Source organism: Schistocerca piceifrons, chromosome 3 (assembly GCF_021461385.2).
Source record: "Schistocerca piceifrons isolate TAMUIC-IGC-003096 chromosome 3, iqSchPice1.1, whole genome shotgun sequence".
In the NCBI taxonomy this organism is placed as follows: Eukaryota; Metazoa; Arthropoda; class Insecta; order Orthoptera; family Acrididae; genus Schistocerca; species Schistocerca piceifrons.
This window is the reverse complement of record NC_060140.1, coordinates 715,954,165-715,980,332: the sequence shown is the minus strand read 5'-3', so window position 1 is coordinate 715,980,332 and position 26,168 is coordinate 715,954,165. Positions and strand designations below refer to the sequence as shown.

Below are 26,168 nucleotides of genomic sequence, written 5' to 3'. Positions count from 1 at the left end.
AATCTTTCGCACTTGTCGATTGTTTGCATACAACAGAATTATATTCTGTTGTTATTAAGATAATTCAACGGATACTGCATTTGAGTGAGTGCCAAGTTCTTGTTGTAAGTGAAAATAAATAACTTTTTACGTTATATCATACAATGGAAGCAAAACCTGTAGGCCTAATTTTTGCTGCTCATAAGTAATGAAAATTCGTATGATGTAAAATGTATTAAGTGATTTATTTCTATTTTTAAGTGTGCAGTCTGTGTTTCGATGTGTGATAGGGTGACTGTAGTGGGGAACTGAATGGGGAACTCAATGAGGCTCTCCCGTGGCACTGTAGTCTCTGCAAAAGAGACAAGAGAATCGCTGAGCAGGAGGCAAAGATTTGTGCCCTTCAGATTGAATTAAATCATGTGAAATTTGAACTACAGTGGTTGAGGTAGAGGAAAAGATCTTGGGAACAGGGTAAAGGTAACAAGCAATGGACGAAAGGGGAACAGCTCTTCAACTTAATCTACATTTGAGGTAACAGTATCCAACAAATTTGACTTGTTACCGGAAGTAGGGGAGCAAGAGCCTCTTCCAACTGTAGTTCACAGTAGGGTGCAATAGACTTCTAGCAAAGAAATTCAATGTAGGTCGGTACCGAAAGAGAATTGGGAAAAAAAGAGTCTCGCTGCTAGGTAGTAGTCATGGGAGGGATGTAGGCCAGATGGTACAGGACAAATCAGGGATAGGGTACCAAGTCACAAGTATGATGAAGCCAAGTGCTGGTAGCCACATGACAGAGGACATGGGTAATTTGTGCAAAGATTTTGGCAATGAGTATCAGTTTCTTATAGTTCGTGGCTGAGCTTCTTGAAGATAATATACAGGGGTCACCATCACACATAGCAAGACCTCTGTGGTTGCTGTTGTCAGAGGGCACCTTTTTTAAATTAGAATTGGGATTCAGGCACCCTGTTTTGGAAGAATTGAAAATAACAGAAGAGCTCCACAAAATGCTTAATAATGCACTGAAAAGTAAGGTTAGCATATTTCATCAAAGTATTAGAGGACTGAGTAGTAAGGTGGAAGAGCTCCTTGTTGGTTTGGAAAATTTAGAGAGCTGTGAAAAGATGGACATTCTCCCTGTCTGAACACTTCATAACCACAGGTTTAGAAAAGTTACATGTGAAAGATAACACTATTGTAGCTTACTCATGGAGAAATAACGTAGGGAAAGGAGGAGTTGTTACATACATTAAGACAGAGGAAAGTTAAAAAACATTGAGACAAGTAGATTTTGTAGTGATCAGCACATAGAAGTGAGTGCTTGTGAATTAATCCTGAAAAATAGTTTGCTTTTAATTGTAACTCTATAGAGATCCCTACTGGGAAATTTTGAGCTATTTATGAGGAATCTGGATTCCTTACTGTGCTATCTATGAGGCAGCAACAAACAGTTAATAGTCTATGGTGACTTCAGTGTAGATTCTGATAGGAAAAATGACATGGAAACCTTATTTGGATCCTACAATTTGGTCTCAGTAATAAATACGGTAGAATCCTAATTCATAATGTTTTATTTTATGAAGTTCAACATAGGTAAATAACTGTTTACCTAGTAACAAATAGTATCTCTGATTATGATGCACAGTTAGTTAGGATAAATAGCATAGTGCCTTACAGTATTGATACTCCTCACTGGAAATCAGTTAGAATAATTAATGACTCTAGGACAAATGTTTTTAAGAATAGTTTACACTTGTTGACATGGAATGTACATCTACATCTACATGGATACTCTGAAATCACACTTAAATGCCTGGCAGAGGGTTCATCAAACCACCTTCACAATAATTCTTTATTATTTCAATCTCTAACAGGGCATGGGAAAAACAAATACCTACATCTTTCCGTGTGAGCTCTGATGATCATTTCTCCCTAGGTAGGTCGGCATCAACAAAATATTTTCGCATTTGTAGGAGAAAGTTGGTGATGGAAATTTCGTGAGAAGATTCTGCTACAAGGAAAAAGCCTTTGTTTTAATGATGTCCATCCCAAAACCTGTGTCATGTCAGTGACACTCTCTCCCCTATTTCGCAGTAATACAAAATGTACTGCTCTTCTTTGAACTTTCTCGATTTACTCCATTAATTGTATCTGGTAAGGATCCCAGACCACACAGCAGTACTCCAAAAGAGGATAAAGAAGTGTAGTGTAGCAGTCTCTTTAGTAGATCTGTTACATTTTTTCTGTGTTCTTTCCAATTTAAATTGTTTGTAATTGTAATTCATAGGTATTTATTTGACTTTACGGCCTTTAGATTTGCCTGATTTATAAGTTTAATGAATTCCTTTTAGCACTCATGTAGATTACCTCACATTTTTCATTATTTTGGGCCAATTGCCAATTGTAGCATCATTCAGATATCTTATCTAAATCTTTTGCAATTTGTTTTTATCTTCTGACGAGTTTACTAGATGATGAACAACAGCGTCATCTGCAAAGAACCTAAGATGGCTGTTCAGATTGTCTCTTAAATCATTTATATAGGTAAGGAACAGCAGAGAGCCTGTAACACTACCTTGGGGAAAGCCAGAAATCACTTCTGTTTTATTCAATGACTTTCCATCAGTTACTACGAACTGTGACTCCTATGGCAGGAAATTACGGATCCAGTACATAACTGAGATGAGATTCCACAAGCATGCAGTTTCACGATAGACCACTTGTGTGGTACAGTGTCAGAAGCCTTTTGGAAATCTAGAAATATGGAATCAAATTAAAGTCCCTTGTCAACAGCACTCAACACTTCATGTGTGTAAAGAGCTAGTTATGTTTCACAAGAATGATATTTTCTATGTCCATGTTGACTCCGTGTCAATAATCCATTCTCTTGGAGATAATTTGTCATGTTTGAGCACAGTGTATGTTCAAAAATCCTGCTGCATATCCATGTTAATGATGTGGGCCTGTAATTTAGTGGATTACTCCTACTACCTTTCTTGAATATTGATGTGAACTGTGCAACTTTCCAGTCTTTGGATATGGATCTTTCATCAAGCAAACGGTTGTATATGATTGTTAAGTATGGAGCTAATGTGTCGGCATACTCTGAAACGAACCTAATTAGTATACAGTCTGGACCAGAAGACTTGCTTTTAATAAGTGATTTAAGTTGCTTCACTACTCTGAGGACATCTACTTCTAAGTTACTCATGTTGGCACTTGTTCTTGATTCGAATTGTGGAATGTTTACTTTGTTTTCTTTGGTGAAGGAATTTCGAAAGGTTGTGTTTAGTAACTGTGCTTTTGCTGCACTGTCATTGATAGTATTTTCATTTCTATCGTGCAGAGAAGGAATTGACTATGTCTTGCCACTAGCATACTTTACATACAACCATAATCTCTTTGTATTTTCTGCCAGGTTTTGGGGCAAAGTTTCAGTGTGGAAAGTATTATAAGCATCTCACATTGATGTCCGTGCTAAATTTCAAGCTTCTGTAAAAGATTGCCAATCTTGAAGATTTTGTGTTCTGGTATAAATCTCTCAATTGCTGTTGATACTATTTCTTCGAATTCAGTCCACATTTGGTCTACTCTTATATTGTTAATTTTGAACGAGTGGAGATTGTCTCTCAGGAAGGTGTCAAGTGAATTTTTATCTGCTTTTTTTAGAATAGGTATATTTTTTTGTTTATTTTTGGAGAATTTTGGGTTACTCTATTCAATCTCGCCACAACCACCCTGTGTTCACTAATCCCTGTATCTGTTTTGATTGCTTGTTGTTATCTCAGAATTATTTTGGTGCTATGAGGTCAAGTGTGTTTTACAACTGTTTACTATTCAAGAAGGCTCATGCGCTAACTTCTCAAAATAATTTTCAGAGAATGCATTTAGCACAGTTTCAGATGATTTTTTATGTGTACTTCTGGGTTGAAATACGTATTTTCACCAACATATCGAGGGTAAATTAAAGTCACCACCACCTATAATTGTATGAGTCAGGTATGTATTTCAAATTAAACTCAAGTTTTCTTTGGACCTTTCAGCAATTGTATCATCTGAGTTGAGAGGTCGGTGAAAGGCTCTAATTATTATTTTATTCCAGTTGCCAAGAATGACCTCTGTCCATACTAGCTCACAGGAACTGCCTGTTTCAATTTTGCTACAAGATAAATTACTTCTAATAGAGAAAATCATGCCACCACCAACTGTGTTCAGCCTATCCTTTCGGAACAGCATTAAGTTCTTTGCAAAAATGTCAGCTGAACATATCATCAGCTTTAGCCAGCTTTCAGTGCCTATAGCGATTTGAGCATCAGTGCTTTCTATTAGCTCTTGGAGCTCAGATACTTTCCCAACACAGCTACAACAATTTACAACTGTTATACCAATGGTTCCTGTATCTATGTTCTTCCTTTGTTTGACCTCCACCCTTTGAGACTGAAGCCCTTTTTATAAAACCCCCCGCCCGTCTAATGTAAAAATCCACTCAGTCCAAGTCACACAGCCCCTGCTACCTGTGTAGCTACCTCCTGCATGTACTGGACTCCTGACCTATTCAGCAGAATGCAAAATCCAGCAACCATTCGCACAAGTCAAGGAATCTGCAGCCTATACTGTTGCAGAACTGTCTGAGCCTGTGATTCAGATCTTCCACTCAGCTTTGTACCAAAGGTCCGCAAATGGTCCTATTGACCGTGCTGCAAATGGTGCGCTTTGCTTTCTCGCAAGCAAGACCAGCAGCCTTTACGACTTCTGTTAGTCGCTCAAAACCAGAGACAATCTCTTCCAATCCAAAGCGACACACATCATTGGTATCGTTGTGAGCCACTACCTACAGTTGGCTGTAACCTGTGATCCTCATGGCATCCGGAAGGAACCTTTTCATGTCTGGAACGACTCCACCTGGTATGCTCATGGAGTGCACACTGGCTTTTGTCCCCTCCTTGGCAGCCATGTCCCTAACGGGCCCCGTAATGCATCTGACATTTGAACTACCAATAACCCCACCCTCTGTGATCAGGGTGTATACGACCCGGGAGATCTGGGAAAGACCCGGGAATTTTTTCATCCAGGAGAAAACCGGGGAAAAACCCGGGAATTTTTTGGAATTCTGGGAATTTTTCATTGTCTTAGTTTTCAGTTAATTTTTTGTAATTTTGACTGGTAAGCACCAATACTCTAACAATGTCTATTTCTGTATCCCACTACTGCAGAATAATACTGCAGCAACAAAACATAAACAAGAGAATAAAACTTAAATTGCAAAGGAAGTGTGCCACATGAATACACACCGAGCTCATACAAGCATCTGCCAACAGCAGAGTGCGTGAAAGGCTTTAGGAACACTATGCAGTGCTCCTTAGCAACAAATTACCTCCGCTGAGCGTGACATCACAACTTTTGCGTTAGATTCATTTAAGCAGTTACAAGCGGCCTCATGCGCATGCACAGTTGAGTCGCGTATGAGTAGTACCTTCTCCCACTTCTGGCTTCAGAAATGTCGCTGTTGGCTGTGTAAGCAGCAAACCGGGGTATCTCAACCGGTCAGCAATTTCTGGGAGGGGTGGGGGCAAATTTATATCCTCGAGGGGAAGAAACCCTTGTTTCACAAAACGCCTAGCATCTATTGCACATTGGTTTATCGATTATTTAGATGATTTCGAAACAAAACTCTATTGGTTTTTGAACACATCCCAAGTTGATATCTGAATGAATTATAAGTTGATATTTGAATAGGTGTTTAACATTTTAATGTTCGGATAATAAGTTGCCGTCTCTTCATCTAAGAATAGATGATGAATGCAGCTAGCCACTAACTCTGTGTAATGTCTTGTCTGTATAGTCGTGTATCTGTTGCCTTTAAGATCCCTTCACCTTCACACATAAATCTATACAGTAAAGTAAGGGCCTCCCATTTCTTGGCTGATCCGTGATAAGACAGGCGAAAAGTTAGACTAATGGAGGATTATTAGTATTATCTCTATTTTCATTTGCTCTCTCTCTTTCTCTCCTTTATCTATGTACAGTTTTTAATAAAATTTTTCATTACGTGAAATCAGCCAAATAGAATCTTTGGTGGAGTCCTCCTTCTTGGTAATCAGTGGCTGGCTTGCTGTAAGAGATCTTTTAAATTTATTATTACTGTTAAACACTGCAGTCAGTTGGGAGAATCAATCGTGTGGACAATTTGTTCCTTTTACGAAAGATTGCGAATTCCATACGTGTATGAAGCCTTTTTGGACGATTTAACACAGACTCAGTGATTGCAGGCTCTCTTCGACACAGCTGAAACTTCCCCACTAATTACAGGGCCAACGTGATCATCAAATGATTCAGAAAAAACTCATTCGTTCATTCACTCCAGAACAAAAGGTCACAAACCTTATTTATGGAGGAAATCGTGTATTAAATCCATCTCCATTACATGTCCAGATCTCCGGTGATTCCACGCCTTAATTATTTTCATTTTACAGTCTCTTTCTCTTCAAACAAACCGCTAGCGGCACAAATGTTAATTGGCTCGCTTTAGCGAGAAGAAAAGCAGAATATGTATCCCTGAGAAACACGTCAATCCCTCAACAGATACTCCAGAAGCTGTCCTAGTTACCACTCTAACAACCATGGAGAATGCATATATGCATCTCTGTTATTTCAAAGAATAAACGCACTAGAAAATACTTTGGCGTCGTCGAGCTGTCGCCACATATATTATGAGAAAATCAGATCAGATAACTTTTCCAAAGTGAATGAATGTGGATGGTTTGATTGAAAATGATTAATTGGTGCGTGGTAGAGGGTAATTTCTGTGGGGACATTACAGGTGCATAGTGTACATGATGTCCCTGCCAGGGGAATCCATCTAAAAATAAACTTTCCTGCAGACAAAAGGGGATGGGCTATATGAGCTGAGCGGAATAAAGCCCGAACAGGGGAATGCCAACTGCTGTTTGTTTATGTGATTGATTGGGTACGCAAATGATCAGCATTGTTATAATTACTAGCGAATTCTATAGATTCAGACTACCAGAGTGGAAATAAATGAGTAACAGGAATATCAGGTAAGAAATATTACATATTATCTTCTCGGTGTATGCAAGAAAATGAAATTTTGGCAAAAAATTTTTGGCCAGACCACTACCTAGAAAGGACAAGTTGTACAGTCCCCGGCTAGCAGCCACTTAAGTTCTGTTCTGGGAGTAGTGTGGAAAACGCATTGTATGAACACATGATAATGCCCAACCGCAGAATAATCGCTGGATAACTAAATCGGTGATTCTGTCAGGGTTAGTAGAGTTAACAAGAGAATGGGTTTTGTCAGTGGTAGGAATAGTTACAGAATTAGTGATGAGAAGATTGTTTGTTAGAACGAAGAAGGAGAAGAAACGGGGACATCACACAAATTATGGAAGAGTATAACTATTCCAAATTTATACAAAAATTTCATACTACTGCCTTTCGATCTCGTGCTTGAGAAACTGGAGCATATGAATGAAACTTGGAACTATTTCCTAACATAAACCTTTTTATTTGTAGTAGGCTAAATAGGCATTTCATATTGGTACTTCATGAATGATATTTTGTTGTATTATAAAAATGACAATTGTTACCAAAACAGTCTCACTTATTTGGTGTGTGTTACAATTGCTGCAATATTAGAAAGGTCTATTTTCTTTTATATATTAGACACTGACAAAATAGACGTAATCAGATCGAGAAACCACACCAGTCTTGGGTACTATTTGTATTAACTGCTTTTTCAGTATTAGACAACGATATTTCGATTTTTCATGTAGCAAAACGTTTGACGAAATTTGATGGTGTAATAGATTCTGTCACAGAAAGGAAAGCACACCATGTAAAGCTGTAGCAAGATTAGACAGAAAAAATTCTAGGAGCTAAGGACTGAATGCTTTTCTCTTGTCTATACTGTTTTTATGTATCCTATATTTAATTTTATGTCACACAGATCAGCAAGTTATTAGCTGATAGGCAATAGAGAGTCCAGATTTTCTGAAGAGTTCTTGTTCTGATTACAAATAATCCCATCCAGTATTAATGGTGTGGGGTTTACAGTGACGCACGGTAGAAGAATGCTGTGTGAAGAGGCGTGGCACTGCACATTGGCACACTTAAGACCAAATAAAACTTCTTACATTTCCTTGAAGTTATATGTTTTATGCATCAGACTCTTCAGAAAGATGTGTGCTGCAAAATGAACATACTTTTCAAAAGCCTTTTTTTTAAAAAAAGAAAACGTCCTATCTAAAACGCTTTAGCAAGGCAGGCGGAGGGGGGGGACACCACCATCTAGTATTGCCCCGGTTCAAAATATCGTAGATCCGGGCCTGTTGCACAGAGCAGTCTGAGTTATAGTTGGAAGGGGGGGGGGGGATAGTCTCCACGTGATCCGTGTTTACATTTAGTGATACTGCTTTTTCCTCTTCGTTTACTGCTCTCGCATCAAGCTGGGAGCTATCAAGTGAATACACATACATTCACATAATTACAGAGTGTTAAAATATGTTATTAGTTTCAGATTTCATTTTATTTCCACCTTTCTGACAGTCAAGCATTAATCACCTTGCAGAACAATGAAGTTATTTTTGTCGCTTTGCTAAAGAAATTCGACTTTTATTTATCTTTTCCGCTGAGGCAGCCAATTTATTTGAAACAAAGTGTTTAATTCCACACTATTGGCTAGTTTCAACTGTTCGCTGCATTTCAGGTGCACGTTTTCATCTTCTAGCATGTGCGGCATTTTGCCATAATAAAGTACCAAACATGAGATAATACAGTAATCTTACCTGGTACTCCAAGAAAATTTACGTCACGAAAACTACACTGAAAAGCTTAATATCAGGACAAGGCCTACTTCCTTGGGAATCTGGATATACGAATGTGCACTTTAAGGCGAATTATTCATTTCAGTATGGTTCATGAAATTGTGATGCTCTTCCTCGTAGTCCAGTGGTGGCCAACTTCTTCATGGAGCAATTCAAAGCATAGGCAATGGACTTGGCGACTTGGAAACCTAAGGTGTGGTACAGGTACGTCGATGATACTTTCATTGTGTGGAGCCATGGTGAAGAACAGCTCGGCGACTTCCTAAAACACTTGAACAGCCTCCATGCCAACATAAAATTTACCATGGAAGTAGAAAAGGACAATAAACTGCCATTTCTAGATGTGATGGTGAAGTGAAGTGAAGTGCGACACAGAACAACCAACCACTGAACGGAAACGCTATAAATAAGCCACAGGTAGCAAATGCATTTAATAATCATTTCTTGAATATAGTAGACAGCACAGGTATAAACAGATCAAGAGCAAAATCACTGCAATATGTTGAAAATATAACTTTCATTAAATAGAATTGTATGAATGTATCACCTACTTCTCCTCTGCAATTAAGAAAATTATACATTCTTTCAAAACTAAAAGCTCATCTCGTTTTGACGGTGTTTTCAATACAGTACTAAAAATTTGTTTCCATGTAATAGGTCCAGTCTTATATGAATCATGTACTGCATCACTGACTCGAGGCATTTTTCAGGAGAGACTGAAATATGCCATTGTTAAACCCCTCTTTAAGAAAGGTGATAAGGGAGATGTCAATAATTATCAACCTGTTTCACTGGTAACATCATTCCCCAAAATTTTTGAGAAGGTGATGTATTCTAGAATACTTAGTAGTAGCTGAACTTAGCAACAGTTTAGATTTTAGAAGGGTTGCTCTACTGAGAATCCATTTACATGCTCACTAACTAGATATTAAAATCATTAAATAATAAAATAGCACCAGTTTGTATTTTTCTGCGACCTCTCTAAGGCATTTGACTTTGTGAATCACGGAATTCTCCTAAATATATTTTACGGAATTGATGGTATAGCCAACCAATGAATAATGTTGCAATTACCCAAAAGAATACAGAAAGTTGTACTTAGTAATTCAAGCAATATAGTCCAGGGACACAGTTATGACTGGGGAGAAATCACATATGGGGTTCTCCAAGGTTCAATCTTAGGTCCACTACTGTTCGTCATATACTACTGGCCATTAAAATTGCTACACTAAGAAGAAATGCAGACGATAAACAGGTATTCATTGGACAAATATATTATACTAGAACTGACATGTGATTACATTTTCACGCAATTTGGGCGCATAGATCCTGAGAAATCAGTACCCAGAACAACCACCTGTGGGCGTAATAATGGCCTTGATACGCCTGGGCATTAAGTCCAACACAGCTTGGATGGCATGTACAGGTACAGCTGCCCATGCAGCTTCAACACGATACCACAGTTCATCAAGTGTAGTAACTGGTGTATTGTGACGAGCCAGTTGCTCGGCCACCATTGACGAAACGTTTTCAGTTGGTGAGAGCTCTGGAGAATGTGCTGGCCAGGGCAGCAGTCAAACATTTTCTGTATCCAGAAAGGCCCATACAGGACCTGCAACATGCGGTCGTGCATTATCCTGCTGAAATGTAGGGTTTCTCAGGGATCGAATGAAGAGTAGAGCCACGGGTCATAACACATCTGAAATGTAATGTCCACTGTTCAAAGTGCCATCAATGCGAACAAGAGGTGACCGAGACGTGTAACCAGTGGCACCCCATACCATCATGCCGGGTGATACGACAGTATGGCGATGACGAATACACGCTTCCAATGTGCGTTCACCGCAATGTCGCCAAACACGGATGAGACCATCATGATGATGTAAACAGAACCTGGATTCATCTGAAAAAATGACGTTTTGCCATTTGTGCACCCATGTTTGTCGTTGAGTACACCATTACAGACGCTCCTGTCTGTGATGCAGCGTCAAGGGTAACCGCAGCCATGGTCTCCGTGCTAATAGTCCATGCTGCTGCAAATGTCGTCGAACTGTTCGTGCAGATGGTTGTTGTCTTGCAAACGTTCCCATCTGTCGACTCAGGGATCGAGACGCGGCTGCACGATCCGTTACAGCCATGCGGATAAGGTGCCTGTCATCTTGACTGCTAGTGATATGAGGCTGTTGGGATCCAGCACGGCGTTCCGTATTACCCTCCTGAACCCAACAATTCCATATTCTGCTAACAGTCATTGGATCTCGACCAACACGTGCAGTAATGTCGCGATACAATAAACTGCAATTGTGATAGGCTACAATTTGACTTTGATAAAAGTCGGGCATGTGGTGGTACACATTTCTCCTCCTTACACGAGGCATCACAACAAGTTTCACAAGGCAACGCTGGTCAAATGCTGTTTGTGTATGAGAAATCGGTTGGAAACTTTCCTCATGTCAGCACATTGTAGGTGTCGCCGCCGGCGCCAACCTTGTGTGAATGCTCTGAAAAGCTAATCATTTGCATATCACAGCGTCTTCTTCCTGTTGGTTAAATTTCGCGTCTGTAGCACGTCATCTTCGTGGTGTAGTAATTTTAATGGCCAGTAGTGTATAATAAATGATCTTCTGTCTAGTACACAAAAACCAAATTAGTTCTTTTTGCAGATGACACTAGTATTGTAATCAATCCAAGTATACGTACAGAAACAGAAGAAATGGAAACCAAATTTCTTAAAAGTATCATTGACTGGTTTTCTGTGAATGGCCTCACCTCCAATTTTAAAAATACCCAATGTATTCTGTTCTGCACATCTAGAGGTACTACAGCAATGATAACTCTAACATATCACCATTGTTAGCTGCTACAGGCAGATGATGTGCTTCTTTGGTGCTGCACAATTTAGTAATTTTGATAGAGATAAACTTATGCTGTAGCATTCTTCTTCAACACTCCACTGTAGAAGTGTGCACAGAATCAGCTAAATGAAAAATCTGTGTAATAAGCATGTTTGTTTATTTGTAGCAGCCAACTAAGGAACTTTCCCTTGTGTGAGATAGCAAGTACAAGATAGTGTGCCGATTTAAAGTTATAGGTACGCATATGTTTTTGCTCGCATCACTTCTGCATAATCTTTCATTGATTATATCAATACACGTTTGCATTGCGATATAGAGTGAAATTTCAAACATTTGTGAGTTCCACAATAAACTAGTACTGTTGTCATCAATTGTAGGTTTAAACTAAACTGTTCTCTTTAAAATATTTTTCAGAACAGTATACCTATCTTCGTTCAAAACAGTTGTTCTCATAGTTTATTGTACAATTACATGAGAAATAGCTTAGTTTGGGAATTTTCAGATGCTTACAAAACTATATGTTCACAAGTTACTGGTACGAGTGCTTTAGATAGATAATTTATTTCATAGCAGATCAGCATTTTTGGTTTACATTTCAGCCAAATGAATCTCATTGTATATCAGTGCAAATAAAAGTTCATTTTTGAGTATTTTCATAAGCTTCCATTGTCTTTTGTATAATCTACAAGCAATTTGGCAAATTGGTGTTTGTGATTTAGTTACTGTTGCAGATTTTCTAACTAACATATAGTGTTAATCTAGTCTTCCTTTAAAGAGGAGTAGCTCTTCATATTATCCCATTTATCGTTAAGTAACTCTGTTTTCAAGTTCACTAACAACTATAATTAACATCAAAACATTTTAGAAAACTAGTAATTCTTACCATGGTTTTTTGTGTTACCTTAATAGAAATCTTGTTTTGGTAACTGCTTCAGTTATTATAGGGAATTAACAAATTTTTAGCTCAACAGATTAAAAGACAACCAGCAGACGTAATCTAAAGTTATTTGTTCACTGCCTTGTAACACATTGCACCAGCCAAAATGCAGCTCCTCTGTGAATGCTGTTCACATTCGTAAGCAGCTGGAAATTGCCCTGACTACTGTCAAACGATTGGCAGGTGCTGTGAATCAATGTGTTGGAAGAGCTCCTGAGTCATGCACCTGTGATACCTATACCAATGGTACCTCAGGTGCTATCCTCTCCTGTGGATCCTGCCTCTTGTGCTGAAAGTACAGGATCTGTCATTACCCGTCCACCTGACTGTGCATGGCATGTCAATGGTAGATCTAGGTGCCGTGTACAGGGTGGGCGGGGACCAAGGACGACTCAGGGTGTTGTACTGATCCCCATAACCAACAAATTTGAGGTACTCTCTTTCAATGAAACTGAGCTAATGGGACTCACTTCGCCTCTTTTGGGAAAAGCTGTTGTCTGGTTCAGCAGGAGGCAAACACAAAAGGGTAGGAGTCTTGAAATTGCCGGTAGTTCAAACATATGGCAAATGATGGTACCCCTTTGGGAAATGGCAGCAAAGGGCAGCAAAGGACAGGAAAGGACATCAGGTGCACTCAATGTGTATGCCTAGTGGCCTCATTTGACATGTTGAAGAGACTATTCTGGCAGCCAGTGAGAGAACAGAGTGCAACCAGCTGCAGATTGTGGCACACGTTGGAACAAATGATGCCCGTTGTATGGGCTCCGAGGTCATTCTTCGGTCATTCCAGCCACTGGCAGAGAAGGTCGAGAAGACCAGCCTTGCATGTGGAGTTTCAATGAAGCTTACAATTTGCAGCATTGTCCCCAGAACTGATCGTGACCCTTCAAAAGTTTTATGGCAAACTAGGCTGCAACTTCCTGGACTTGCACCATATGATTGAGAACTGTAGGGTCTCCCTGAATAGGTCAGGTGTGCATTACACATTAGAGGCTGCTACTCAAGTAGCTGACTGTGTGTGGGGTGCACAGAAGGGTTTTTTAGATTAAGCAACTCTCCATCCAATCCAGATAATAATAGGTGTAGGAAACCAAGAAGTGTGTGTGTGTGTGTGTGTGTGTGTGTGTGTGTGTGTGTGTGTGTGTGTGTATTGTATGATTTGAAGATACAGTATGTTGATACAAAATACAATGTACAATTATTTTCATATTTGCAAACATATACAGGTTTAGACCTCAATCTATGAGTAACATCAGTATTATTACAGATAGATGTCCAGTGTCCTTAACCACTCCACAGCTTCCTAACTGGCCTAATGGATCTCCTCCATTGAACCCCTGAACCTTTGAAGTGGGCAGTCCATAACGATGTGGCTGATGGTCTGAGGCACGTCTGGACAGAAAGGGCTATCAGCACTCTTTCACTTGTGCTTCCAAAACTGACATCTGCCATGTTGAGCTCTTATCCGGTTAAGTGATGTCTAGATTTTCCTGGGTTGGTTGAAACCGGGGGTTGCTTGGTTGGGTCCGAGATCATTCCAGATTTGACTGGGTTTGAAGACAGCCAGTCGCTGCGCCAAGCTTCACTTACTGTAAACTGATCGTGGGCCAGCTTCTTTCCTAGAATCCAAGAAGGGTTCTGAGATTTCAGCCTGAGATCCTCAAGTAGACAGTCTCCATGTATTGGTAGGAGAGGGTTGTCACAGCACTAATGCCATTCTTTCTTCAGTGCTAATGCTCTTCGGAGATGAGGAGGTGGAATGTTAGAAAGTACCGGTAGCCACTTCTGAGGAGTAGACTGGATGGTGCCTGATATAATCCTCATTGTGTCATTCAGCTGGACATCTACCTTCTTTGTGTCCGCCCCCAGTAGCTGAGTGATCAGCGCGACAGAATGTCAATCCTAAGGGCCCGGGTTCGATTCGTTGTCCTAATCATCATCATCATCATTTCATCCCCAGCGATGCGCAAGTTGCCGAAGTGGCATCAAATTGAAAGACTTGCACCCGGCAAATGGTCTACCCGATGGGAGCCTCTAGTCACATGACCTTCTTTGTATGGGCACTGTTAAGCCATACTGGACTGCAGTATTCAGCTACTGGGTATACTAGGCCAAGTGCTGTACTTCTGAGAGTAGATGCATAGGGACACCAGCCTGTTCCTGTGAGTTTGTGTTGGATGTTGTTACAGCTTTTGATTTTAGCAGATGTTTTGCTTAGGTGTGCACTGTAGGTCAAGGATCAATCCAAGGTGACTCCTAGTTATTTAGGGTGAGGATTGAACTTCAGCAGGTGGCCACGATATTGAATTTCAGGAATATAGTTGGCTTGTTTGTTGCTCAGATGGAAGCTGCTGGCCTCTGTTTTCTTTATGTTGGGTTTCAGTCTCCAGGTTTTGAAGAACTTGTCGAGTCTCTGAAGATCTTCTGTGAGCGAGGTTTCTGCTGCTGCAGAGTCATTGGACTGGGCTGTCAATGCAAGGTTGTCAGCGTATATAAACTTTATAGCAGTATTAACTGGTAAATCCGCAGTGTATATGTTGAACAGTAATGGGGCAAGGACCAATCGTTGTGGTAGTCCATCATTCAGTTTGTAAGATCTGCTTACTTTGCCATTTAGGTGCACTTCAATTGCTCTGCTGGCCAACATGTTGTTCAGAAGGGTGGCAAGTTTTTTCCAGGGATTATTTTAAGGAATTTGATGATCATTGCTTTTCACCAAACTGTGTTGTATGCTGATGTCAGGTCCACAAACACAGATACAGTCTTCTTGCGATCCTGAAACCCTCTTTCTATGTGACTTGTTAGGGCCAGCACCTGGTCAGTACTACTGCACTTTGGTCTAAAGCCGGCTTGCTCTGTTAGTATGTTATCTAGGGTTGTAGCCGAGATTCTATTATAAATTATTCTTTCCAGCCGCTTATAGCAGACACTCAGGAGGGCAATAGCCCCATAATCTTCTGCATTATCTCCACTTTTCCGAGGTTTCAGTTTTGCAACAATTTTAGCTCTTTTGAGTGTTGGTAGTAGCTGTCCTTTGCGTAAGATGATGATGTAAAATTTAGCAAGATATTCATATGTTTGAGGACCACAGTGTAATAAGAATTCTGGGTAAATACCATCTAGTCCAGCTGCTTTTCCTGATTTTACTTCCCTTAGCATGGATGAAACCTCAACAGCCGTGATATCACGTGAAAACTGAGAAACTGCTTCAGCCTGGGACAACTACATTTTAATTCTGAACAAATTCTTTTTGCCTCTTTCTTGTCATTGTCTGCAGGTTTTTTTGTCAGACTAAATAATCTGTTTGCTATTGAATCTGGTTGTATCTTCGAGCACTTAGCACTGAATTTAGGAGTACTGCTACAAAGTTTCCATAAAAGAGACCATGCTTTTCGGCTGGAGTGCTGAAAATTTGTATTTTCCATGAGGTTGATCCATTTTTCTCTTGTAGCTGAGTCTAGGGAATTAAGTAATTCATATGTGGTTTCAGGGTCACCACGGAGTTTATATTCTTCATATAGTTCGTTACATTTTAGATTCCAGCCAGACCATCCTGTATCCTCTTGGAATATGTTTCTTTGCGATGGCACATACTACTACCTTAAAGCGCTTATAATTTTGTATTGTAGATGGGATCCACTGTATATTATGTTCTAGTTCACTAGTGAATTTTGACCAGTTGGCTTTGGTAAAGTTCCAGTGTGGCAATGGGACTGATCTGATGGCAGGCATTTCTAGGCCGACTTTGACGAGTGCTGGTCTGTGCTGACTTTGTGGGAAGTTGTCTAGAATCTTCCTGTTGCACTTCAGAGGTCTTCCGGATGAGTCCTTTGAGACAAAACATAGATCTTGGTTATAGTTCTTGTTCCATCTAGCGGAGTGGAAGGAGCCCTTTTCTTTGGCATCATACAACAGAAAGAGGTCTTCAGCATCGGCACCCTCTGACACGTCTTGGCCATCTTTCTCGGTATAATCGCATCCTCAGTTGGTGCTTTTGCTGTTAAAATCTCTGAGGATTACAACTGGGTGTTGGATGTTCTCATTCAAAATCCAAGGCTGTGATGCAGGCTTATAGATGTTTGTAATTTCAATGTCTGCAATCTTCATTTTGGAGGCGAACATATTATTGTTAACATTTGTGCTTATTGTTTCAGTTTCATCTATGTTGTTTTTGCTTATGTTGCAGTACCATAACTACTGTGAAATGTTGCATTAAGCAAGCTATACCCTGGAATCTTGCATCTGGCATGAAGCTGCTGTTTATTTTTGCAGTGAGTCTCTTGCAGCAGGACAACATCCACCCTGTGGTTGGACAATAGTTTTGCTAAATATTCACTTTTTGATAGGCTTACCCCTTCTATACTGAGTTGGAAAACTCTTAATGTATGGTCGAGGTCTAAAACGGGACTCTGAGAAGGGCCATTTTGAGCTTGAGTCATGTTGCTGTATCTTCCAGTTGCTGGAATATCCTGAGGGAAAACTTTGGGTCCAAGCAGTATCATTGTAAGATCAAATGAAATGGCTCCCACAGGTGTGAGTATTAAAAGCCTAATGGTAAACTGTTGAAGCAATCGGAACAAAGTGCGAGAGTTAGAAGTGATCATGAAAAGTGGTGAAGCTCACATAATACTAGGTACAGAAAGCTGGTTCAAACCTGAAATTGATAGTAGTGAGATTTTTGGGGAAAATTTAATTGTATATCCAAAGGATAGACAAGCAGGTAATGGAGATGGTGTATTTGTCGCAGTAGACAAGAAACTCAAATCCACTGAGATAGAAGTTGAAGCTGCATTTGAGATTGTTTGGGCAAGACTTAGTTATCAGGGATGGGCATAAAAGGATAATAGGATCCTTCTATCGCCCACCAGACTCATCTCCTGATGTAACTGAAAACTTTAGAGAAAACCTCAGTCCACTTGTACGTAAATTCCCCAATCATATTGTAATCATCAGTGGATGCGTTCACTGAAAACTATATAGAACAGAAATATAGGAAGCCCACTCATGCTGGAAATATATTGGATCTAACGGCAACAAATAGCTGTTACCTCTTAAAGGATGTTCACATCGAAACTAGTATCAGTGACCATGATGTGGTTTCCACAACAATGGTTATGAAAGTACAAAGGACAACTAAAATAAGCAGAAAGATATACATGGTCAGTAAACTAGATAAAAAATCAGTAGTGTCATATCTCAGTGAGGAACTTGAAACTTTCAGCACAGGACAGGAGCATGTAGAGGAACTCTGGCTCAAATTTAAAAAAATAGTTGACTATGCACTTGATACATATGTACCAAGTAGAACAGTTCATAATGGGAGGGAACCTCCATGGTAAACAGCCACTGTAAAGAAACTTCTAAAGAAACAGAGACTACTGCATAATAGGTTTAAAACATAGCAGAAGGCTATAGATGGCGAGATGGAAAATGAAATGCATTTGGCTATCAGGAGAGCAATTCATGATGCCTTCAATGACTACCATAACAACACTGTCAAGTGGTCTTTCACAGAACCCAAAGTTAGTATCCAGTATCTAACAAATGAGACAGGAACTGTCATTGAGAGTAGCAAAGCAAAGGCTGAAATTTTCTAATGTTCATTTACAAAGAAAGTCCACAAGAATTACCCCAATTTGAATCCCCATGCCACTGGAAAGATGAATGAAATAAGTATTAGTGTTAATGGTGTTGAGAAATAGCTGAAATCATTAAAACTGAACAAAACTCTGGGCCCAGATGGAATTGCTCTCAGATTCTATACTGAACTTGTGGCTGAGTTAGCCCCCTCTTCTAACTGTAAGCTATCGTAAAAATCTCGAACAAAAAACCGTCCCCATTCTTAGAAAGATTCACAGGTCACACCTGTCTGCAAGAAGAGTAGTAGAAGTGATATGCAAAACTACTGTCCATTATTCTTGACTTCAGTTTGCTGTAGAATCTTGGAACATATTCTGAACTCAAACATAATGAGGTATCTTGAATGAAATAACCTTCTCAATGCCAATCAGCATGGATTTCGAAAACATCAAACATGTGGAACCCAAGCCACTCTTTTCTCACATGACACACTGAAAGCTTTGGGTCAAGGCAACCAGGTAGATGTCTTTTCTCACATGACACACTGAAAGCTTTGGGTCAAGGCAACCAGGTAGATGCTGTATTTCTTGATTTCCAAAAAGCATTTGTCTCAGTACCTCACCTACACTTATTGTCAAAATTATGATTACATGAGATATCAAGTCAAGTTTCTGACTGGATTGAGGACATTTTAGTATGGAGGACACAGCATGAAATCTCAGATGGAGAGTCATCGTCAGATGTAGAAGTAACTTCAAGTAGGCCCCAGGGAAGTATGTAGGGACCCTTGCTGTTCATATTGTATATTACTGACCTTGCAGACAATATTAACAGTGATATTAACAGGCTGTTTGTAGATAATGTAGTTATCTGTAATGATGTACTATCTGAAAGAAGCTGCATAAATATTCAGTCAGATCTTGATAAGATTTCAGAGAGGTGCAGAGATTGGTAACTTGCTCTAAATGTTCCGAAATGTAAAATTTTATACCTCACAAAACGAAAATAAGTAGTATACTATGACTATAATACCAATGAATCACTGTTGGAATCAGCCAACTTGTTCAAATACCTGAGTGTAACACTTTGTAGGGATATGAAAAAGAATCATCACATAGGTTCACTCGTAGATAAAGCAGGTGGTGGACTTCGGTTAATTGGCAGAATACTGGGGAAGTGCAATCAGTCTACAAAGGAGATTACTTAGCAACCACTCATGCAACTGGTTCTAGATTATTGCTCAAGTGTACAAGATAGGACTAATGGGGGATATTGAATGTATACAGAGGAGGACACCATAAATGGTCACAAGTTTGCTTAATCCATGAGAGGGTGTTGCAGAGATACTGAAGGGACTGACCTGGAAGGCCCTTGAAGATAGGAATAAACTATCCTGAGAAAGTCAATTAACAAAGTGTCATAAACTGGCTTTAAGTGATGACTAGGAATACACTACAACCCCCACGTATTGCTCACACAGGGATTGTGAGAATGAGATTAGAATAATTAGTGCATGCTTAGAGGCATTGAAACAATCTCTCTAGCTGCACTCCGTATGTGAATGGAACAGGAAGAAATCCCAACAACTGGCGCAGTGGAACACACCCTCTCCATGCTCTTCACAGCGGTTTGCAGAGTATAGATGTAGATATAGACAAGGTGAGGAAATAATAAATATGGTGGAAACTTAAAAATTCGTAGAGGTCCATATTGATAAGAATTTAAATTGTAAAAAAAACACTCTTTGAAACTCCTAAAACAACTTAGTTCAGTCACATTTGCACTTAGAATCATTGCAAATCTTGGGGGGAGAGAGATCAGTAAGTTGACATATTTTGGATATTTTCATTCAATAATGTCATACAGAATAATGTTCTGGGGTTACTCATTCTTTAAGAAAGAAAATTTTCATTGTGCTAAAACATGCTGTGAGAGTGAGTTGTGTTGCTCACTCACGATCATCTTGTAGATGTATATTTAAGGAGTTGGGCATTCTGACTTCTGCTTCACAGTATATTTATTCCCTTATAAAGTTTGTTGTAAATAATCTACTACAGTTTAAGAGGAACAAGAAGGAACATAATAACAGTACCAGAAAGAAGGTTGTCCTTAGCACAGTGCACAATGCTGCAACAAAAGTTTTTGATCATTTACTCAGTGATATAAAATGTCCGATAGACAGCAAAGTAAAATTTGATAACAAAACTGATAATGTTTCTCCTTGACAACTGCTTCTATTCTGTAGACAAACTTTCATTGTTATACTTTGTAAAAGGTGGTGGGTAGGAATTTTTTTATTGTTATACTTTGTAAAAGGTGATGGATAGGAATTACTAATTCACATCTGTGGGGTTGAGAGAGAGAGAGAGAGAGAGAGAGAGAGAGAGAGAAGTTAGAAATTCAGAACATAACCATAAGTACAAATTAATTTGTGATGTGAATGTACAATGACTCGTTCCATATCATGATCTATCATGCAAAATGATCTATGGAACATGCTGCTAACTGCTAACACGCTGTTGCAAACTTTTATGTAAGGCAGGAACAGCGTTACATAAGAAACAGAAATTCTAATTTACAGCAATCAAAATTCTGTTCCCTTATAAAGATATGCTCAATTCCCTATATTTACTGTGATAAACTGTTGTAAATGTTTATTGTAATTCAGCTACTTATTTTGTGTCTTTACTATTTATTTATACTGGTGCAAATTTGCAAGAGTTTAAATATGTTTTAAACAAATTTTCAAAATGTCCTCCGTCAAATTCAATTAACTTTTACACTCCAAGGGAGCATGTATTTTGTTTGTTTTACTAAATATTTATGAGTTTGGATATGTCCATGACACAACCTAAGAGTTCATCTCTCATTTCCACCTCCTTTCTTTACGCGTCTTTGTCTATCCAAATACCATGAACAAGATTATACTGTAATGGTGTTAGTATGGATATCTTGATGACCAGATAATTTTGCTAACATGACCAGTCCACTGATTGTTGCCTCACATGTATTATGAAACATGGAGGTGCTCAGTAATGCTCGAAGTACACTGCATCCTATGTGCCCAGTGTGATGTTCATTATTTTGGATATTTTACTCATAAATTCTCTTTAGCTCAAATGTATATAGCCACAACAACTGACAGTCACCCTACAGGTTAAACAGTATCATTTTATGGAGGCATAGACAGATGGAGCACAGTCATGTGGAGCAAAGAGGATAGATGAGTGAGATAGAAACTGTACCATTAGTGAGAAATCTAATTTGCATAAAATGTTTTCTGCCTTAATACCCTTCTTGTTAGAGCACATGTCTATACAAACTTGACTGCTCTTCAAATAGCAATTTTCGACACCATCTAGAACAATTTATCTTCTTGTCAATGAGCTCCCTGTGGTGTGAGCTGCTTCTCCTGAAGGTAAAATAGTAGCCAGCTGATCTTGATGTATGTACATTCATCTCTTTTATACATTTTTCCTCATGAACACACTTGTGTATTTTATTTAAAAGGTAACAGCCTTTATAAGAAAGTATGATATGGACACCTTGACATAGTTGATGTAGCAGCTGATTCCAGTTGGTGTGGTTGTTGCTATTTTTGTAATTTTTGTGGTCTTCAGTCCACAAGTTTGATGCTGCTTTCCACAGTAGTCTAGCTGTGTCGATCTCTTTGTTTCTGCATAACTGCTACTAAAACAGTATGATTCCAATTTACCACTGCAGTTCAGGTAAGACTGTTTTTGTGAATACTTGAAGAGACTGTTAATTCAGCTATGTGTTGTATAATGATTTCCAATGCACAGCTGCTACCTTCTCCCACCTTGTCAATGAGCTTTTAATATCTGAAATCTCCTTAATGCACATACCCCATAGAGGTTCTGTGGCAAAACACCACCTAAATTGTTACCACTAAAGTGGCACATATCTTTCAATTTAATCCAACCCTAAGCAGACTGTTTCTATCCTGGACTAATTACTCTGTTATTTTCTAGTAGATAGCATCTATGAGAAAGACTGTCTGAGATTGCTGTTGCTGCTTGCAATCACATTTCAGTTAGTAGAAGACTAGTGGCCTCAGCTTAAATGTTATGTCAACACACTGTGTCCTATGACAATTTTGTTAAGTTCTGACACTGAAATAACGCTTAACAGCACAAATGTAATTTTAATTTTGAGCTGTAAACTGGAGGAGAAATCCTGAAAGATAAATTGAAAACTGATTTTAATCTGTGTAACACACTTTAGTAACGTTTGTCTGTAAGAGTAATGAGATGTTGGTTGACAGTGTGATAGCAGAGATGTGCATGCTGCAACTTCATACCCCTCTCTCTCTGGTGCCAACACTCTGTTGTCTCATTCATCGCTAGTCTGTCAAAATACACCATAATAAACTTTACCTGTTTCTGTAAATGGAATGAAATGGTGCTTGTCAGATTAATGTAATATTAAGAACATAAATTGTCAGAAACAGCAATGGACAGCAGGTCAAATATCAACTCAGTCATGCAGTCTGCCCATTTATTTGCACATCACCAAAATTAAACTGTTCAGAAGCCCAGCCATCACATAGATTCCATTACAGTTCTGAACATACCCAACCAAACAATACACAGTTTATTGCTGTTAATGACAACAGACTGTGTTTTAATCATGATATTCTACTCCAGTTACGGCTGCCACTCTCCATGGCTCACCATTGCACCTCACCTGTCTCTTCCTAACAGAGTGCAGGCAAATCTTCTCATACTATCATATCTCCTATCCGCCTGCTTAGCTGGGTGGTAACTTGCTTGCCTCCCATGCACTGGGTCCGGGTTTGATTCCCAGCCGGGTTGGAGATTTTCTCCACTCAGGGACTGGGAGTTGTGTTGTCATCATCATTTCATCCTTATCATCGGCCGAAAGTCTCCCAATGTGGCACTAACTGAAATAAACCTTGCACTTGGCAGCTGAACCCGACTCGGAGATCCTGTCCAACAATGCCATACAATCATTTCATTTCATTTCATCATATCTCCTATCTCATTTTCAGTTACTTCCTTTTTCCCTTTCTGTAATATTGTCTTAAAGTTCATTTCCCTTGAATAGCCGTTTTATATATTCCTTCCAGTACAATTCAGAATGCAGGAAGAGTATAAATAACAGCAAAAGCCATAAGGAGAATATATGAAATCCCATTAGGTGTCATGTTAGGTGCACAGTTTCACTTGAAGTTTGATTCCACATTTATGATGAATAAATGTTGAGTGACTATCTGGTTATTATATTTCTTTTATTTTGGACATTATTTTTCCTCTCACATTTTGTTCGGAATGTGAACAAAGTAGAAGTGCATCAAAAGCTTTTATTTTATTTATTTATTTATTTATTTTTATAAATATTTGTTAATTACCCAGTTAGCAGTGTGCATCATTTATCACATGCCAGCAATGTATTACATTCTTATCAGATGATATTAAATTAAGTTCAGTGCTACAAAAAGCAGACCATTCTCCATAATGAAGTGTTGGGATGGAATTATTCTTCGAGATAGAACTTGAAGTGGTACAAGCCATTTAGGCAAACAAAGAGGGTGTGAGATGAGAATGGGGAAGAGATGACAAGACAGAGGGAGTGAAAACTGTTGGGTGGAGGGTGAGGGGACAGTACGTTACCATAGGTTGATTTCAATGGCTGCTTCACTACCCATGCCATCTGGATCCTCTCCTACAACCAGCTTTTCTGAATTGCACTGATGGGAGTTATCCTTACAACACATTCCCTGCCCCTGTAATTACCCCAGCCTCAACCTATGGTAACATACTGTCCCCACACCCTCCATCCAACAGTTCCACCCTTTCTGTCATATTGTCTCATCCCCATTCACATCTCCCACCCTCTTTGTTTGTCACTCTGCCAATGCATCTGCCCATCCTTCCCTGCTCGTCTTCCTTTTTCACCACCTCCCTGCCCCACTGCATCCTGATGCCATGCCTGTTGGTGTTATAGTCACTGCACACTCCGTCAGACAGTGTTCATCTCTCTCCCCACCCGTACAGTATTATCCCTTCCCCTTCCGCACCCACTCCACATTGCTGCTTGCATCCCATGTGGTAGTTGCATTCTGACCCAAGATGCTGGAGTTGGCGGTCATGTGTGCATGAGGTGTGCTCGTTTGTGTGTATAAGTGGTGTGTGTTTCCATTTTGCTGATGAAGGCTGCAGCTGAAAGCGTTATGTAAATGTCTTTTTAATTTTGCCTATTTGCTACTCAACATCCTTTACAGCAAGTAGCAATCGATCTTTTTCTACAAAGTTGTTATTCCTACCTGGAGTTTGACTGTTTGATCATATTGTGGGTTTGTGTGTAAATAACTTTTCTGCTAAGAGTCATAATTTTCTTTTATTCATATTATACATGACGCATTTTGGGAAATGATTCCCATTTTCAAGTGTGGTTTCTCTTTGTACTATGCCATTTTTATGTAATGTTTTTGCTTTGTACATGAAAATGGCATAGTACAAAGAGAAAACATACTTGAAAGTGGGAATCATTTGCCAAAACACTTCGTGTGCAATATGAATAAAAGAAAATTGTGACTGGTAGCAGAAAAGTTATTTGTAAACAAACCCACTGTTTTCACAGTCGCAGGCTTTTGCAGAACCATGTATAATGGACAAAATCAGATCATCTATACTGTATATTAGATAAGAGTAAGTTGGGGGTTGTTAACTTGGAATCCCATTTAGAACTGAAACAGATCAAGCTGGAAGGATTTAGGGAGGGATAGAAGAAGAAGAAGAAGAAGAAGAAGAAGAAGAAGAAGGAAAAAAGTAAAGATGTTGAGAGATATTCACTAGAATGTTATGTTAATTTACAACACTTCCAACTATGAGAATTTAAAGCCCTTTATGTTTTTAACATACATAAATAGTGATACACTTTACATACAGTTACTATTGGTTGCTCTGTAATCTCTTCATAGTATCGTTACATCAGAACGAATTTTACATCAAGTTCCCTAACAATGATAAATGGAAGGGAGAATGTGTGCAATATTTATAATACTAACCAAATATGAAATATAACTTCAGTAGAGCAAACAGTTTAACAGTTTCATTTGTTTGTTTATTTATTTAATTTTGTATTGGTGGTCACACAAATTTTTTGTCACGTTGCAGTCCACCACAGTGATATAGAACCAGAGCAAGAAGTTTTGTTGAGTGATGATGTTGGACTCAGAGCTCGAGCTCTGTATGATTACCAAGCTGGTAAGTTGTATGAATGTATTTTTTTCCTATCCATGTCATGGTATAATTTAAAAGGGAATTGTTTAAAACTTAGTGCTTTCTAAAATGAATTTCCTCTTAACAACAATACATCACAATAGTCATGTGACTGTTCTATAATTCACTAAAGTAATAACGATTGGTTGCTGTTAGTTTGGTGACTGCTTGAAACAGAATTAAGTGTTATCATATAAGTATTTGTTTGTGGCTTATTTCCTGGGAATTATATACAAATTGTGTTTTAAAAATAGTTATAACTAGCCACCTGCCTTGGCTTCACATGGGTAGCACTAAGTATTTATGAACAGCTGACATGTCTGACATAGTGACAATAAATTACACATGCAAACCTCCTTGTGAATCTGTCAATGTATGCATGAAAACTATCAAAATAGCTACAGTAATTCCTCCTGAGATTAGCCCTCACATACAGATAGAAAAATGTGGTGGGGGACTTCAATTTATAGTATATACAGATATAGATATGTATAGTAGAACCACCATAGTGGCCAGTACAGAATCTTATAATGTATTTCCTCAAAAAAAGGTAAATTTTGATGGTAAAACAAGAAATCACTTGTAAAATGTAAAGGTGAAATATCCAAGCTAAATAATTGTGTTATTAATTTGTGACTTACGATAAGTGCAATAAAAATTAATATAGCTTAACTTATATAAGAAAAAATGTGAGCTGATGTCTTAG

At 38.9% G+C, this 26,168-nt stretch overlaps 1 protein-coding gene across 1 annotated transcript in view; it reads left to right on the top strand.

Annotated features, from left to right (window-relative positions):
- The window catches only part of LOC124789355 (drebrin-like protein), a 215,958-nt gene that overhangs the window by 171,543 nt on the left and 18,247 nt on the right, over window positions 1-26,168 (top strand). The window contains exon 10 of the mRNA XM_047256682.1: window positions 25,358-25,447. Coding sequence (XP_047112638.1) covers window positions 25,358-25,447 — 90 coding nt within the window. The remainder of the gene's footprint in view (window positions 1-25,357; window positions 25,448-26,168) is intronic.